This window comes from Lycorma delicatula, chromosome 6, assembly GCF_047948215.1.
Source record: "Lycorma delicatula isolate Av1 chromosome 6, ASM4794821v1, whole genome shotgun sequence".
Classification (NCBI taxonomy): domain Eukaryota; kingdom Metazoa; phylum Arthropoda; class Insecta; order Hemiptera; family Fulgoridae; genus Lycorma; species Lycorma delicatula.
In genome coordinates, this window is record NC_134460.1 from 117,924,037 (window position 1) to 117,944,022 (window position 19,986).

Here is a 19,986-nt window from a genome sequence, read left to right on the forward strand (position 1 = left end):
TGTTGAACATGTAGTGATTGTAAGCTGTCAATTATGGGGTAATTGAATTGAATTATCCTTCAATAAATCTAGCTGATTGTATGGATAAAACTATCTAATACTATTTATTGACTGTAACTCCTTGTGATGGAAATTCATGGAACATAATACCATTTTAATTGAAACAGGAATAACTGAATGCTTGATTGAACTTAATGCACTGTTTTTTGCTCATTGCTTATTTTTAACCTTGTGTTGTGGTGGTAGGGAACTGCTTTTAATGGGTAGTTGTGCGCCGATAGTTATTATTTATTATAAATGATAAAAAAACTTGATCGTAATTGACTTATCATTTCCACAGAACATTCTTGATAATGCAGCTCTGAAGTATAGTGAAAATTGTTTTGCATAAACCCGTAATATATCAGCATCTTCAGATATATCCATTATAGTAGTAATTTGATTAAAAATAATGATACTCTACCCTCAAAGAATTGCAGTATTAGATGTAGAACAACATTACCTAGATGATGGCTCAAGTCCCTGCACAGGCAACAGGCACTTCCAAATTTCTTGTCCTTCAGAAATTAAAGGAACTTTGATTAGTCTACATACAGTAGACCTTGCCACCTGAGTATTGGTCCAGGTTTCTTAAAGGATCAAAGGATCTTCAGAATTTATGGCATGGGAGTATCCAGCAGAATTATAAATTGTAGGTAGATCCTCTTAAAAAATCATTAAAATTATTATTTATTAAAAATTAGTAGTTTGGTATAATGTAAAAATTATGACATCATTGGTTTAAGGATGTTCATAAAATGTTAAGTGTGCATTTACAATAACTATAACAATATAAACAATTAATGAAATTATTGTATGTATTTTATTAGTATAAGAAGTTATTTTACAGATAATATATAATTATAAATATGGCTCTTTTAAATTCAAACTAATTTAAAAATAGCTTACATTAATTTTATAGAAAGTTTTATATGTGTCAATAGTTAAAAATAAATATTTTGAATCTGCATTTCCTAATCATCTTACATGCTTTCAGGTATATAGATTAAAAACTTAAAGATTTAAATTTGGTTTTTATTAGTTGCAAATTTTATTATTTTTTTTAAAGAAATGCTTCTTAAGTTTGTTATTAAAATGAATAATTGCATATATTTTCTGCTAACTGATGGATAAATTTTTTTTAATAAAATGTCATGAAGTATTGTAAAAAAAATAATTCATAAATAATTTTTTTTTTTTTTGGTGGTCTGTCATTTGACTGGTTTGATGCAGCTCTCCAAGAATCCCTATCTAGTGCCAGTAATTTCATTTTAGTATACTCCTACATCCCACATCCCTAATAATTTGTTTTACATATTCCAAATGTTGCCTGCCTGCACAATTTTTCCCATCTACCTGTCGTCCCTCCAATATCAAACAACTATTCCAGGGTGCCTTAAGATGTGTGCTATAAGTCTGTTTCTTCTTTTAACTATGTTTCCAAATGCTTTTTTCTTCTTCGATTTTCCGCAACACTTCTTCATTTGTTACTTTATCTACCCATCTGATTTTTAACATTCTCCTATAGCACCACATTTCAAAAGCTTCTAATCTTTTCTTCTCAGGTACTCCGGTCATCCAAGTTTCACTTTCATAAAAAGCTGCGCTCCAAACATATACTTTCAAAAATAATTTACTGATGTTTAAATTAATTTCTGACTGAAAGCTTGTTTTGCCTGTGCTATTTGGCATTTTATATTGCTCCTGCTTTGTCCATCTTTAGTTATACTACTAATGAAATAACAAAATTTTTTTACCTCCTTTTCTCATCCTATTTTCATATTCAGTGGTTCATCTACTACATTTCATTACTTTCATTTAGTTCTTGTTTATTTTCATGTGGTTAATTGTTAATATAAAACCTTTTTTTTTTTAACAGAAGCAACTGATGAAAAGCTCTTGCCCATAGAGCTGTAATTATAAAAAAAGTCACAGGACATAGAGACTATAGGAAACTTTTTGATCTCTCCAGTGCAGTAGGTCTCGTTAACTATGATAACCTCATTAAAAAGTTATTAATAATTAAAAACTGCCCCTCCTTTTTTTCAATTAAAAATATGTTATTTTTTCTCAATTTTAAAATTTTGAAAATGTTTTCTATTTCTTTATACGTAGACTATTCAAAATGCAAATTGAAAAGAATTCTATAGTTGACTGATTTTGATCATCAGTATATTGAAAATCAGATTCTTAATCTTCCTTCCATCTACGGAAACTTAAAATATGATCAATATACTTGGAAAAAAAATAATGGTAGGTGAATTTTTATGTGCAACTATTTGATTTGTTTAAATACTTATTGATATCATTTCTTCAGTGGTATCCATACACATGTAAAGTTTGAAAACTCTTTTTGTTTACTGAACTGAATCAATCCAAAGTAGTTTTTAAAGTGGTAATTTAACAGTAAAAAAATTGTACATATATATTTATTAAAAATATAAAAATTAATTCAGATATTGAAAAAAGGCAATTATTAGGCAAAAAATATTTTGTTGTTAAAATAGTGTTTGAGGTTATTATGTATGAAGTTATAAAATTATGTATACCCTTTTATGTCATTCATTAAACATGTTACAAAAAATCCTAAATTAATTTTTTTAGGGATCAGATTATTTTTCATGTTAAGTTCATTTCTCATAACTTAATTTGCCTGCATTTCTCACTTGTAAAGATTCGAACATAAAGCAAATTGTCAAGAATGAAAGCACTACAACTTTAGAAGCATTTCTTGATTCAAGGCTTTGTTAAAAAGTTATTTACAAAAAATTAGTGCAAAAAAAAAGAATTTGTTGCAAACAGAGTAATGCTTCAAAGGGCTATTGCTTGGTCAATTTTGGTCATAAAACATCATCTCAATAAAAGCTTTTGTCAGGAATTTGATGTAGTTAAAAAATGGGTAGGATTTGTAGGTTTCCAGTCATTCATGAAAAACCCATTTTTTTTATCCTTGAATTCTTAATAAAAACCACCTCTATCTGGTCTTCAGTTTCTTATATTACTTGCCAAACCAAATATTTTCCAAAGTTTCATTTCATTCCTAATACCACTATATTATGTAAATTTTATTGTACTATTTACATAGCTTGTATTTTTCAATTGTGTATTTTTGTTGGTGGTATATGTTATAATTAGTTTGGTTTTTAGTTATATATGTATTTCTTTTATATATGATTTGATTTCCAGGTGTATGCGTGGAAAGTAGCTGATGAATTGTTACATAGACATGCCGATATAGAATCTTGTTATTTTGCCGCACAAACAATGCGTACTAAAATACAGTTATCATTTCACGAATTGCCAATAGAGGCACATTCATCGTTACGTGATTCCTTATTAGAACATCTTTCAAAAGTTAATGAGAACACTAGTTCTGTTATTGTCACTCAGGTATGTTTTTACCTTTATTGATTGTATGAAGGCTGAATCACGGTTTTAGTGCTACTGTAATGTTTTATTTATTATTGTTATTGTTATTATTCAGTGTTGTATTCAGCTTGCTGCTGTACTTTAAAACAGTTTTAACACAGTGTACTATATTAATGTGACACCTGTTGAGTGACCCCGTAAAGTACAGTAGTGTATATAAAGATGACTAATGTTTTCGGTTCTTTTCTAACTAGATAGGTTTTACCAGTTTTGAGTGTGATAATGAATTTTTTATTTTTACTATTCATACAATTATTATCGGAGAATAAATAAAAACTGAAAACATTGACCTCCTTAACAGTATTGTATTGTAACTAATGTAATGAGAAGTAATGGAATCACATAATATGATTTATTAAATAAATACATCATAGTTAGCATCTACTTGAACATGTTTGTAAATAAATGGTTTTGCTATAGTGATAGTATGTTATATAAGCAAAACATTTCCTTGCAGTATCTTTTTTTATGTCATCTCCCATTATATTCTCAACTACCGTTTCTCTAAGTTTGTCACATCTTGGATCTCTCTATCATGGATTATTATTATTACTTTAGCTTATACATCCACAAATAGTCTGAATAGATGTCTTGACTATTCTGTAATTAAAATATAATATTCTGCATTGGAAAACAAACATAACCTTAAACTTCTGATCTTAATGTTTATGTTTGCAGTTACTTTTTCTGATTAATGTTTTATTAAATACATGTGATCTAGAGAATGTAGAGCTATTTATGAAGATTTTATTGATAAGTTATAAAGTTTCAGACTACTCTAATAACATATTTCATTTTATTTTATATTATGTGCTTGTATTTTAAAAAAAATTGAAATTATAACAGAATATCTTTAAATTAACATTGCAACGTTTCAGTTAATCAGTTGTACTCCTAATTTTGCTCATATCCTTTCTATTTGAAAGAGGATTTTTCATCAGTTGTTTCTGTGTAGCTTAATTGAAGTTAAGAAACTAATGGGACATAATTTTTCAGCAATTTTTGTTAAAATCAGATTTGCCATTCATCATTGTCAAGTTAGTGTAAATTGATACAAAGACAGATAAATTGAAGATCACTTGGCAAATTTATTCACATTCTTCAATTAGGTGTTTAATACTCATTAGGGATTGTAATTTTACTTAGAAAAAAGAGGATACTGTATTTAATAATTTAAAATGGGTGTGAAAATGTAGCTTCAGAACTCCTACCTCGCTTTTCATGAAGTAGATATAATTCTGCAGAGAAATTGCAAGTATGTTGAATTTAAAAAAATATCAAAATTATAAATGGTAAATGTAATTTTTCCAAACTGGAATAAATGATTTGATACTCTTGAAGAGGAGTAACAAATGAATTTTGAAATAATTTCATGTATGTAATTCTACCAATAATTTCTCATGGTTTCTCCTTTTTAATAAAAATTATGAAGATAATATTAATAAATGTTATTGTCACCATTATGGTTGATGGTTAATTTATTAAATGTTATATAATGATAGCTTAATTCTGTTCAAAAGATTACCTTTATCATTTTGCGTTATTGTAACAGAGATTAGAAAAAAGTAGTCTTTCATTCATGTGGAAATACATTTAATTGATATAAGGATAGTTAAATTAAACACAAATGACATTTTAGTTAAAAAAAATGTTGGCAATTATTTATTGGTTTAAAAATTACAGTATACGTTATAGGATTGTAAATATAAACAGTTCTATTTGTATATTTATTAAATTTAGTTGTGTGTAATATATTTTACAGGTATTATAAAAAAAAATATATATGTAATTTTTTTTTAATGATTTAACTTTCTGTTGATGGTAATATTATTGTGGTATGTTGATTTTTAAAAATCCCAGAAATTTATTCAATATTTTTATTAATATTTATTGTTATGTATAAAAAATTTGTTGACCTTTTATAGTTTTCCATTAAATATTAATATGAATTTAATTTAACATGATTTATTTTAATATGATTTTTTTGATAGGGATAAATGTTAATAAAAATTTTGTGTATTTTCTATGTCCATAAAATAATATTATGTGTGTGGATTACTCCATGTACTATATATTTCTCAAAATGCTATATAAAATATAATAACAGAGATAACATTGAGCATTATTGGTAAACTATCATTCTGTGTATAGAATCTGTCAATTAAATGTAAAATAATTTTTCTTACATGTTGATGAATTATTTTAATTAAATTATTTGTTATTGTTTCATATTCATATTTTAAAAGATTATATTATATTTATAATATCTTCAGTGGATGTATTTGAAAAACCCTTAATTATGTGTGCACATGTTATGCTCATGAAACATCTTTCATAACCATGCTTTATCCAAAATATTTTTCAGTGTGATACATTCTCAAACAATTAATCAATCACCAAATTTTAAGAAAATCTTGTTTTATAATAATTATCACTAATTAATATAACCTGTACTTATCATAACTAGAACAGTGAATGCATACAAAATCTAGTGAAAAGTAATTGTTTTATTCAGATTAGCCTCTTAGAACAGATCTGCAATCAGCTTATTTTAGGTTATAATTATTATTTTTTAATTATTTAAAGTATAAATCTAGTGAAAATAGACAATTATATAGATTTAATTTATATTGCTACTGGGAAATTTTTTCCTTTGTTACATTTTTGTTATTTTTAAAGTTTCCTTCAAGTATATTTGTGTGTTCTAATTGAGTTCAAGTAACACTTATCTGTGAGTTGGAAGCAAACTGGATATTTAAAGCTTATAGTAGTTAACCAAGGTGTTGCAGGGTGGCAATCCCAGTATGACAGGTTTTAATGTAATATTTATATTGTCTTTTACAGTTATGTCTTGCATTGGCAGATCTTGGTTTGCAGATGTCTTCATGGCAAAAACCAGTCTTAGATCTTATTAACAGATTCGGACCAACCAATGTTTCACCATTATTAGAGATAATGACTGTTCTTCCTGAAGAGGTTAATAGCAGGGCTCTAAGACTGGGTGCCAACAGAAGGCAAGAAGTTCATCAAGAGCTGCTCTCCTGTTTACCTTCTGTATCAGATTTCTTGGTAATTAATTATTTTTTTTATCATCTATTCACCATATAAGATTGAAATTAAATACAGTAATATAATGTTGAGTATTTTATAATGCATGAAAAATGTCAAGCCTTGATAGCCAGGCCTTTTGCAATTAAATTTTTTTTTTTTAGTTCCAAACTATTATTTGATAATTATTTGGTAATAACCTAAAAAAAGGAGGCTTGAGATATATTTATAATACATTTACATTACTACAGATATGATGGGCAAGACTGCTATATTCCTAATCTGTATATTTGCTACTGTGATGAAAATAAAATTTATAATATACTTAACACTAAACCAGTTAAAAGAACTAAAATAATGTATTTGCATTTAATTAAAATATTTTTATCAAAATTATTGTTTCCTTTTTATTTATATTTTAAATAACAGCCCACACTCCATTTGTCATGTACTCATGTGAATAAAATAGATTTTACGGTGATTGTCGTAGATTACTTTTAAAAAAAATACAATGGACTCTATAAGAACCTGCTTAGAAAGTTTGTTACATAAATTTAACTTGTTATTAAAGATACAACAAGATAAACAATTTGTGTTTATAGTTCCATCTATATCACTTTATCGGTAGATCTACCCAGTGAGTGAGCGTGTCCCAGAAAAGTAAAGTTTGTTTTATAATACATAAACTAAACATACAAAATGTTTATTAATGATTCAAATGTTAGCACTTTACTGCCTGCATTTATTTCCATTTTTTGAATTATAGGTAAATTTCTATTTTAAAGTAATGATTTTTATTAAATAAATATGTTCTCTCTATTATCAGCTTGTAATACAGTAATTTGTAGTTTTCAAGTGATGTAGAAAAAATTCTGTAAGTGAGGTTGTTGATATGGAACTTGCTGCTATATAGAATTACAATATGTACTTTAAAAATTGTCACTGCCATTAATTTGGTTATGAGGGTACTTTTTTGTTAAATTAGTACTACATTTTGTTTAAATATGATTAAATTTGTAATGTGATGAATGGTAGTATTTATAACGACACCTAGTTGTCTCATAATAGCTTCATTCCTACATTATTTAACAAACTTGATGTTGACAGCTAAGGATTCTTTTAAATAGCTAGGTGTAAATAGCAATAGTGTAGGTCACAGAGTTTTGCTATAACAACCTGAGATGTGTGTGCAGACACACTCTATGGTGAGTGAGCATATTCCTTTTGGCCAAATGTGGATGTTTAGCCTGAGTAGCACCTTCAGTCAGTCCAGTAGTAAAGCATAATACTCTCTGGTGATAGTCCTGCCTTTTTTCAGGTATATTCACCATACCACAACATTCCCAAAAAACTAGCCATGATTTTTCCTCCGAATGAAACATTTTTTGCTTTCTGTGGTGCACTTTCACCTGTTCTCACTCACTGTTTGGTCTCTGGTATTAATGGAGGATGTTTATTTTTCTAATATAAAATGTCAAAGAAAGTGAGCGGAATGGTGCTTAAATAAGTCTAAGCACCCTTGATAAGTGTTTAGTTGAATGCATTTTTGGTCAACTGTTAACAAATGCAGCATCTAAAGAACAGAAAACTTTTTCGCATCCAAAACATTGTGTAAAATGTAGTGGACACAATTTAATAATATATTTGCAATCATGCAAGTTTGTAAGCTTTCAGCTGATGATCTTTTATAAAATATGATTAAAGGCATAATTTAAATATTAAAACTACCTAGATGTAGGTTTCCTACTACACATTAAGTTGCTGATTTCTTAACACTATACTCATACACTACACCAAGAACACTATGCATTTATAACATATGAGGTCGTTTTCAAACAAAAGGTAATGAGAATTTTGAAATTTTGCAGGTTGTATTAGTCCTATTCTCAGGATTTTTTTTGTTGTATTGGTAAACATGTCTGAAAAATATCTGTACATTTTTAGCCATATTGGATGTTTAGTCTGTTGTCAGCTGTCAAAAGGATAACACATGTTTTGGTATGATCGGTGATTTTTTATTTGCATAAATAATGGATCAGAGAATTTGTATTACATTTTGCATTAAGAATGGAATAAAGTGTAGCAATGCTTTAAAAATGTTAAATATTGCTTTTGGTGAGTCTGCTAGGAGTAAAGCAAGGGTTTACGAGTGGTATAAGCGTTTCCAAGAAGGTCATGAAGAATACATGCGCCCCGGACGACCCAGCACATCAACAGTCGATGAAAACATGGAAAAAGTGAAAGAAGTGATTATGAGTGATCACTGAATCACAATCAGAGAAGTTGCTGATGATGTTGGGATATCAGTTGGCTCATGCTGTGAAATTTTTTCGCATGTTTTGGGTATGAAACATGTTACAGCAAAATTTGTTCCAAAGTTGTTGAATTTCACATAAAAACAGTGGCGAATGGAAGTTGCTCAGGAGTCTCTAAATGAAGTCAACAATGCAGAACTATTGAAACATGTCATAACAGGTGAAGAAACAAAGGTTTTTGTTTATGATGTCGAAACTAAGGCTCTGTTGTCCCAGTGGAGGCATTCTGGATTACCAAGACCAAAATAAGCTCAACAAGTATGGTCAAATGTGAAGGTTATGCTCACCGTGTTCTTCGATTTTAACGGCATAGTGCATCATGAGTTCTTGTCACAAGGTCAAACGATCAGTAAGGAGTATTACCTACAAGTTCAACGCCATTTGCGTGAAGCAGTCTGAAAAAAACCCTGGATTTGTGGCAAAATAATAAAATTCATGGCTTTTGCACCACGATAATGGGCCTACTCACACTTCATTGCTTGTTTGTTAATTTTTAGCCATAAACAACACTATAATGATACCCCAGTCACCATATTCACCAGACATGGCCTCGTGTGACTTTTTTCTATTCCCAAAAATAAAGAGACCGTAAAGGGTCATAGTTGATTAAATATGAATAGCTGAAAGAGCTAAACACTATTCCAAAGATTGACTTTCAGAAGTGTTTCAGGGATTGGAAAAAGCGCTGGCATATAAGTGTATAATATTTAATGGGGAATATTTTGAAGGGAATAACATTAATGTAGATGAATAAATAAAATTCTTTCCAAAAACAAAAGATTCTCGTTACTTTTTGAACACATCTCGTGTAAGCTTACATAACAAAATACACTGTTTCTTGCATTACTCTCGGTGGTGTTGCAACACCTTTATGAAACATAACTGTAACCCAAGGTGGAAACTATTGTGCTGTTGTATGAATGGCTCTACATAGTGAGTTCCAAACAATGTCTTCTTGGCACTAGGGTGAACCCACTTGTATGCTGCTCTAGTTACAGTAAGTACGTGTTCGGTCTGCTGGAGTGGTCTGTTAAATCACCTGTACTCATGGGAATCATATTGCAGTACCAAATAATAATCTTTCAGTGGTTGTTAGTTTAAAAAAATTAACACTTAAAAAATCAACAAAAATGGGAGTTTGAAGAGACTTTGACTGACCTTGTCAGCTGAAGTTATATCCAGTGATAAGGAAACGAGAAACATTATGGTATGTGTTAAATATTCTTGCATAAGGTGTCTTATGCAAGACACCTTATGCAAGGTGTCAGGTTGATGAAGGAAAGTAAATCCTTTGTTAAGGTTTCTCTCTTTCTGATTAATAAATGCATTGTAACAGCTTCTGGGTCTGCGAAGTCAATAAAGAAATTCAGGTAATTGAAATCTGTAATGAGTAGTAGTGTTGGAAACTACTAGCTCTTGAGTATATAGGGACAGACTTGAGTGACAATGGAGCCCCAAAACACACTAAATTTTAGCAAAGAAGTGATCTTTTGTTGTGACTTGGCTAATGTTTAGTTACCTGTAATTATGGAAGAGCTGTCATTGCAGTCAGTTACATCTGTGCAGAGGGTTATGACAAGGGAGAATTGTGTTTATGTACCAACATCATTGCTAGTTCAGACTTTTTCCATTCCAACTTTTCCTGGTTGAATAAAGGTTGGAAAGGTTGGTAACTTTCTGTTGTGTGCATCATACATACCAAACCCCAGATGCTGCTTCCAATGTCAGGGTTTTGATCACACCAAAATTTGTTGCAAAATGAACAATTTATGCAGCTGTATGGGACATGAAGACAGCACATGCACCGAAGAAGAAAATTGTATAAACTGTAAATGTATAAATTTGGCAAGGTCTCAGGGATACCCCCCTTTTTTTAGGAAGAACAAGCTATATTGAAGACTGAGCAGAAAGTATCCTTTCCAGTGCCACTTTGAGAAGGCAGAACATCCCTCAGCATGAGGAATCCTGTACAACCTGGTATTAGTTTTGTGCATGCTTTCTTAAACAACATACAAAAAGTGAAAGAATGTTCATAGTGTAAAGAACTGACCAAATTGGCAAAAGATTTGTTAGAACAAGTAGTCGTTGACATAAAGGCATATGGCACGACCTGGCGGCCTGGTATTCTAAATATTCTTAAACAATGGGGGAGTCATGGGCAATATGCTTGCCTTTATTAGGGGTTTCTTAAATGACTGAGCTGTCTGTTTTCATGTTGGGAGATTCTGTGTTGAGTAGCTTCACCTTGGAAAATGGAGTGCTCAAGGACGTTTATTAAGTTCTACCTTATTTAGTATAGCCATATACAGTATTACTAAATGTGTGCAGCCTCCTGTTTCATGTTCTTTATTTGTTGATAATTTTGTTATATATATCACGTCCTGTTCAACAGCCACAGCTGAGAACAGAATACTGTTTCACCTTGAAACTTCGTCCAGTTTCACATTCTCACCTGAGGAAAGAGAATGTGTAGTCTTTTCTCGCCTACAAGATCCTTTTATTCCACAAGTCTTTCTCAACAGAGAGCAAATTGCTATCTCTCCTGATGTTTAGTTTTTAGGTTTGTTTTTTGATAGTGGTCTTACGTGGATCAAACATATAAAACAGTTGAAAGCGAGATGTTTAAAAATTCTAGATATGAGTCTTTAGCAACACTAAGTGGGGAGCCTATTGATTATGCATGTTGTGTTTTTATTATTCTTTTGTTTGGATTATGGTAGCATCGCCTACTCTTCAGCGCGTCATACTGTGCTGAAAATGGTAGATGCTGTACGCCATGCTTTTCTTTGTCTTGCTAAAGGTACCTTTAGATCAAGCCTTGTCACAAGCATACTTTTTGATTGCGGTGAGCCATCACTTTGGGATAGATGGGTCCAGCTGCTAGCATCTTACACTCTGCCCATCTTCAGGACAACCAAATAACCCAGTTTTTAAAGCAGTTCTTGCAGCCCTCAAATACAAAAGTATGAAGACCAACCACATTATACAGCACTGGGTGTTTGTACCCAGAGTTTATTGTACCTTTTAAATTTTGACACATTTTCCCAACCTGTCCCTGTTCTTATCCTCTGTGGAGAGTTGACCTCATAAATTTTAATTATGACCCCACCATATGTAATAAAAAATCAACTCATATTGTCTTTCAGCAAATGTTTTGCCAATTTCTGTCCAAGACAAACCAAGACGCAGTAGTATACAAAGATGGGTCAAAACAGAATGATAACGTTGGATGCACATTTGTTGTTAATTACAGAACCTACACGTTTGGTTTTACCTATTACTTACAAATGTCTACACTGCTGAACTGTATAATATCAATAACGTTTTGAATATCATAAACCCAAAATAATGTGCATCCTTATTTGTAGTAGTGACTCATGTAGTGCACTCCAAACTTTAGAACATTTGTACTCTAGACATCTTATTGTCAATGAAATTTATTATGCAATTGCTGAGTTGAACAATTGTGAACAAGTTAATTTCTGCTGGTTCCCTAGCCACATGGGAATCATGGGTAATGAACATGTGGATTCCATTGCTAAAGACGCATGTCATTCACCACTCATGTTACTACTACCAATTTTATTAATTCTGTTAAACACACTCTTTGAGAAAAGTGGCAAGGTGACTGGGTGACTGCTACACAGTAGATAAAACTCTTACTCATCAAGGATACTGTGCTGCTGCTATGGAGCTCTTTATGCATAGATAATTGTTGAGAGGAGGTTATCAGTTGTGGTTTGTGAATAGGGCAAGCTAAACTTACTCATGGTTACCTAATGAATCAGATCAATGCCTCATTTGTGTTTGCTGTGTCTGCCAACTAACAATGTACCACATCCTTGTGGACTGTATGTGTGTTATGTGGCATTACGTCATAAATTTAAATTAGGAGCTAACATCTGAGATATTCTTGGAAACAATATTATGATGTTATCGAATTTCTTGCTGTTTCTTAAAGCCATACATCTGTGTTAAATTATTTAATAATTATTGTAATATGTTCTTTAGTATTTTACACTGTGTTTACTATTTCCTATTTCTCCTGTGTTATTGTGCATTTTGTTTGATAATTTTGATTATATATCCGTTATACTTTAGCATATGTTGTTATAGAATTAGTTTGTTTATCGTAGAATCATTGCTTCTAGGTGCTTACAAACCTTCGTTGTACGCCAAAAAAAAAAAATTAGGTCTTACTTATGTTTTTATGAATTTGTTTTTAGAATAAAGTAGTATATGCGATTCTGAAGAATTCAAATTCTTTTTTTATTGGTATCTAAACTTGTATGAGTATAAATTTTGTCATATGCTATTAATTACTTCTTATGCTGTCACAAGCGGTGTTGAAAGATGTGTTTAAACATTACAAAAAAATCGTAAATAAATAAGGTGTTTGTATGTGAATTAGACACTTTTTCTGTAATTTTAATGTACTGCATCCACAATGTTTTTAGAACCTTGTTTTTTATAGTTATTATTATTATTTAATCTTATCATGTTGCTGATCAAGTTTTGTTTATAACGTAATTTTATTAGGATTTTATTACTTGTACTCTGTGTCAGGTTTATTTTGTAGTGTTTAACCTTTTATTTAAAAATAAAAAAGTAAAGAAAATGGTCTGCATGTAGAATGGTTCTTGTAAAAACTAAACTATTTCAACCTCCTAAAATCTCTCCCTCTGCGAGTTGATCATACTACCCCTCCAGTTTCTACTTTACTTACCCTAAACCTTCCGTGTTGGACCATTACAATTGGGTTGTCATTAGGATTTAATGTCATCACTATAAAAAAAAATAATTTATTTATTATTGATTTAATTTTAATTATAATTGTTTTTTAGTATGATTTATTTTATTGATAATTTATTGTTGCTACTAGTGATGCAGCTGGTTCTTTAGGAGTATTATGTGGTTTTTAGGAGTATAATACTCCTAAAGAACCAGAGGGTTGAAAGGGTTGTATAAAATTGTCTAACTATACCAAAACTATCTGCTGAAGTAACTGACTGGTGAAGCCAAGCTTTCACTTTATATTTAACAGTTGAGACAACTCAATCAAAAGAAGAAGAAGAATGAAAAAATAAACTTGCAAAAGGAAGAAAAGAATTTTTTTTTTTAATTATAAAAAGAAGTAGATTATACTTGTGTTTTGCTTGCCTTTAAATGTTATAATATATATAATATTTATCATTATTTACTTCATAGGTTTTTTTTTTATTTTATAGAAAGCTTGTTTAACATCTGCTGGGGATAACAGCCAAATCCAAATGAGAGTATTACGTTGTTTTACATCATGGGTGTCTGTACAGGCAATATCTCTACCTCAACTAGCTGAGAACATAGTAGTGGCCAATGCTTTTCATATATTATCTAACAGGCAGGTATGAATAAGAGTTGATTTTTTACTATATATTTTTTTAATCTAATCAGTAGTTCATTTTTTACTATATTTCTTGCATTTATTTGTGTTTTTTTCACAAAAGGAGATATGCCTATAGGGACAGTATCATATGGGAGAGCATATCATAATGAGTTGTTTTGATTTCTTTCTGTAAAATTTCAGATATTAGTGCTCGTGTTCAGTTAGGCCTGATACTTAAACTTATATTTCCTTAATCCTATAAACAAATTTATTGTTTCCTTTTACACAAATCTGCATCATTTTGAATGTTTAGAAAACTACTCTTGTAATTGCTCCTTAGCCTTAAAAGAAGCCAAAACACCTAATCAGATTTTTTAAAATCTCTTCTACACCACACAGCAGGAAATCAAGACATTGTCGTTTAGTATGTCAAAAGAGGAGTTATACTCTTCTTTTCATTTGGGAGTTTCGTGTTTGCTATTTCTATTATCATTAATATTAGAAACTGGTATAGGTATGTGTTTAACAGTAGTAATAAATGAACTAGGTATTGAAATAATTGAACTTATTCGCCAATTTAAAAAAAAAAGTTCCCTTTCTATCCTTAGAGCATTCAGTTTTGATTTTTTTGTTATAATTTCCATATATTATAATTCCATATAATTATAATTTCCATATAAGCAGAAATAATTTTCTTTTTGTGAAAGAGGAGTAAAATAAAAATAAAAATTTTCTACCTGATAATTCTGTCAATCTGTACTTTATTCTAGATATAAATGTAAACTTTTTTATGAAATTATAACTGGTTCAGTATATCCAAAATAGGTTAGAATTTTCACTTAATTTTGTATCAGTTTATTAAATTCTCTAATTTGTAAATAATTTTTCATCATTTTATGCTTGACTTTAAATTTATTGCGAACATGTTATTGAGATGTCATTAATAGTTAATTAATAGATAAATACATTGATTATTTATCACCTATTTTCTTTTGTTAATACAGGCAAATGCCATGTTACATGAGGCAGCTGCTGATTGTGTTTGTGCGTTATTACAATGTTTAGAAGATAATAACAATCAACAAGCTTTAGAATTGCAATTATTCAATAGTGTAATGTCACTCGAAGAAGGCTTCCATATGTCTGTAGCACGTGAAGATCAAGAAAAGTGAGTATTTATTTGTATATTTGATTAGTAATTATACAATTAAAATTGATGTTGAAGGGAGTAAGTAGTATTGTGAATTTGTTAAATATCATTGTTGGATAGGTTAAAAATTGATTTTTTATCCTCTGGTTACATAGCATATCCATCATGAAATATCTCTTTGTTTGTAAGTTTTCCAATTTATTATTCTTCTCTCAAAAAGTTATCTTACTTTTCTGAAAAATAATGTTGTTTTAAATCTAATTAAGAATATAAAAAAAATTCTTGATTATATGACATAGTTTCACAGATTATAATTATTGTTTTGCTTCTGTTATCATTTATCAAATTTTGTTTAATGTTCCAAGTTATTGTTACCTATTATATATTATTATATATATGTGTGTATATATAATACATGTGTATGTATTACAAAATGTATATAATGTATAAATATATGTTGTATATTTAGAATACAAAACGGAGTTGGGATTGATGAGTTTTTTGTCCATTTTGAATAATTACTTTTATCCATCTAATTTGTTAAAATATTCTTTACATGATATTAATAATTTTAAACACAACTTACTTAAGTAGAAGCTGTGAGATAGAATTTTCAAATGTTGAAATCATTCTTTTACATTCATGTAAAAATCATAAAAAACTTGCTTTGTATAACTTTTGTTTTAACTAGTATAAGAATTAACAATATTTAATTTACATATTGTACATTAAAAATGTTTAAAAAAAATTATATTACCAAAGAAATCAAATATTATTTAGAAATTTTTTAATTACCGTTTATAAATTTAAAATAATTTTTTGATGTGAAGTCATATCATTGGGGACAACAAACTGTTGAAAATTCTGAACTTGATTTTGCAGATACGTGATAGGAAATGCTTCTTGACTCCTATTGCATGTGATGCAATCATATATATTATTGGCCGTAGCAATTAGGCTACATTCTGCATGTGAAGCATCATGGTGAGTTACACCTGATGAAACCATTTTGTTATTACTGGTCATAGACGACAATCATTTAGTTGTTTGTGTGGCAGTACAGCACATGGCAGACAGAAAGAAAATTAATTGTTGAATTACGCTACTATGTTATAAAACTTTTTTAATTACAATTATAGATTATTTTATATGGATTAATGAAATTGATGTATAATTTGATTTTTATTTACAGAACAATAAATTACTGTAGGATATTTACAGAACTGGCAGAATCATTTTTAGAAAAAATAGTCAGCAGTAGCACTCCAACTAAACCTCATTTTGCCATTAAAATTCTTGATCTTGTTCTGATATGTGTTGGACATCATGATTATGAGGTATTAACTTTGTTTTTTGTGAATGTATATGATCTACTTTTTTATAATCTTTTATATTTTTATATGTGAAACATTAAACTATTCAATAAAGTCATCCAATCAGATTTTGATGTCATTAGTAGTAAGTCTTTTTTATGGTTCTGATACCATAAAAAAGTGAACTTGGCAGTCATTTCAATGGATAGATACAATTTTGATTCCGTTGTATTCTGTACTAATGATAGTCTCAAAATTTTATTTAATTTTTTTCTCTAAGTTATTTAATTTCTACTCTATTTAATATAAGCTATTAAATAACTTTTTTTGTACCCCATATTCTTTCCTTCTGTAAAATGTTTCTTGATGTTAAGTCATTTCATTTAAACTTTATCAACCCTCTTGAGTAATAGATGCCTAGAAACTTAAAAGTTCTGTTGGAGAAAGTATTCTTCCTCCAGAATATTTTATCTAACAGATTGCCTCATACCACATTACAAGGGAAGAAAAGATTTCTTTGGAAAATTATTATTTTCCACTGTTTTCAACTGCCTAATATTTAGCCAACACATTCTATACTTCAGGTTTTAATTATTCAAGCCATCAATCAATCAGTGGTCTTACCAGATATAAAACATCCCATCACTTATAAACAGATCTAATAACTTTGCGGTTATAAAAATTTATACAAGAATGAAACCCTTTTTGAAAAAGCCCTTTTACTTAACAATTCATTCATTCATTCTATTACCTTGTTCAGTTCATTTATTGTGCTTAATGCACAATGGGTCTGTTAACAATTGTAAAAATATTTAAAGCCCTTCTTTTGCAACTGTACTGTATAATCATGGTTCTTATGTATGAAAAATCACAATGAGCAGATACCGTTAATAAAAGTAGTTTTTGTCTTTTTTAATCAAAATTCTCATTCAGTGACTTTTTAATTTGTAATTATTTAGTTGGAAGGTGTTTAATTTTCTAACATTTTTCTTGGATCCTAAAATTTGTATCCCTAAATAAAAAACTAAATATTTTATAAACTAAAATGTAAATATTTTACATCTAATGATAAATGGTGTTAAATAAAATAGGAAAAAGTATATTCTTTCCGATTAATGGTTTTTGATATACAGAGTGATTAAGGGATAGGGTGGTAAAGGACAGGGAGATAAGAGGTTTGTACCTTTTTTGTGTATTACACTTTCCGTATCCTTAATATTGGCTAAAGTCTAAATGAAAATGTCTACAAACAGTATAACATATTTGCTTTTATGAAACTATAATATGCACATTGCTTTCTCCTGCATGGTAGCCACTACTCAACTGAAGGTATACTTCTGCCATTAACATAATGCTAACATGTTCATTCAAGATCATCAGTGAACTCTAGTATCTACACTAATGTTTAAAATATCAACATGAGCTAAATTGCTTTGTTAATGTTTTATTAACTCCTAAATTGCGCTGAATAATGTAAGTTTGCACTGTATTTCTTAAGTTATAAATTCAAGTTCAAACATATATACTAAACTAAGAATGTCTATTTTAGACTGACTTTAGTGTATTTGTCTAACTTTAATAATAATAATTACATTTCATTGTTTATTTATTACAATTTATATTATATTTGTTATTAGTTAATAATTTCTTTGTGGCAGTATCCTCATAAATTGTTTCAATTTTTTTTTTACTATACATTGGTACAGAATTAAATTTTTTATGAAATATATCATGTCCTCGATTGCTTGCATGAAATTAAATTTCTTCTAAGCTTCAGTTATATTTGACATTTGAAATTACTTTTCATTATTTTTATATTGTCATATTACTTTCTAATTAAATTTTTATTTTATTTCAGGTTGCTGCTATTACGTTTAATTTATGGTATAGATTATCAGAAGAGTTGTATCAGAAGAACAGTGAACATTTAACTGCTTTATTTAAGCCATATGTTGGACGATTGATTGCTGCACTTTGCACACACTGTCAAATGGAGCCAGATCATGTAATTTTATGGAATTTTATTTTACTTGAGTCATAGATAATAGTTTTATGGTGATCACAATTCTAGTCTTATGATGATAAACTATTCAGTTTATCAGGTTGAGTTGTCAGGATTAAATTTTTCAATTTCCTTGCTAGTTAGAATTGTAAATACTCTGGATATCTTTGTGATAAAGAATTTTTACAAATTTACTTAAAAATATTTTTCAACCTTTTTGTGCAGATTATGGCCTTTCAGATCACAGCTGTCAAAGTGCAATAGCATAATCATTTATTTATTTATGTAAATATACAACAAGATGATTAATTTTATTTTATTACAATGGTGATCAATAAAGATTCAGCTCAATTTAAGATCCTTATTGTCAGAAACAATTTTTCATCCAAGCTAATTTTGTTATAACTTTTTTAAATAAGTAATAACAAAATTAGCTTAAATGAAAAATTGAACAATTTTGTTAATATTCTTTGAAGGGTTTCTAGCTTGATTTTAGTAAATAAGAAACATTTTAAACTAAAAAGAAAACACATGGGTATTAAAGGAACTGTGAAATCTAGCTTTATGTTAAGAAATCTCTGTGAAATGCCTAAATTTGATTTGTCTGATAACTTCTATAATTATTTGGAAAATTACAAATTTATGCTGAAGTTATTCCTAATGCTAAAAATTTATTATAATGATTTAATATGAATTCAAACAATAAATCTAAATGCATGTGGGCAGTTATTAAAAGTGAACGCATTTGAAAATAATACAGGTCGGATAACTTCACCAAAAATGCCAAAGAACTAAATTTACATTACTTCATTCCATATTCAGGTATCTGATATCTGAGGAATTTAATAAAAAAAATTTTTTGAATATTTATTTTTTTCATGTATTTCAAAGAACATCAATCCATTTTATATAAAACCATTATGAATGGTTTTATTGATATCTTTACTTTCCTTTCATACTCAGAAAATTAAAACTTATATTTTAAATATAAAGAGTAAACATTCGGTGGGTATCAACAGACCTGCCAACCTACTAAGATAAAATGTGTGAGATCATATTTGGTTGGGTGGGATATCAATAATAACGAATACTTTTTAGAACGTAATGTGTTTACTAGACTTAACAATTTAAAAAATTACAGAAATAATATTAACATCAATTTGTTCAAAAATATTTCATGTAGTGTTAAAGGTATTTTATATATATAAATATATAACAAGCCAAAAGTTCAGTTGTTATCATTATTGTACATTTTTGTTGCTTTTTAGCTGTTCTGAAGTTCAGAAGGTTGTTCAAAATGCTCATTTTGTCCAGTTGCTAGTTTT

At 29.1% G+C, this 19,986-nt stretch overlaps 1 protein-coding gene across 2 annotated transcripts in view; it reads left to right on the forward strand.

Moving 5' to 3' along the window:
- The window catches only part of Tnpo-SR (transportin 3), a 64,655-nt gene that overhangs the window by 3,236 nt on the left and 41,433 nt on the right, over positions 1–19,986 (forward strand). Inside the window, exons 2-7 of one of the 2 annotated variants that reach the window (XM_075368410.1) lie at positions 3,226–3,429; positions 6,313–6,537; positions 14,060–14,215; positions 15,201–15,364; positions 16,539–16,683; positions 18,518–18,664. In XM_075368410.1, the coding sequence (XP_075224525.1) occupies positions 3,226–3,429; positions 6,313–6,537; positions 14,060–14,215; positions 15,201–15,364; positions 16,539–16,683; positions 18,518–18,664 (1,041 nt within the window). The remainder of the gene's footprint in view (positions 1–3,225; positions 3,430–6,312; positions 6,538–14,059; positions 14,216–15,200; positions 15,365–16,538; positions 16,684–18,517; positions 18,665–19,986) is intronic. The other variant, XM_075368411.1, reaches the window with a different exon arrangement.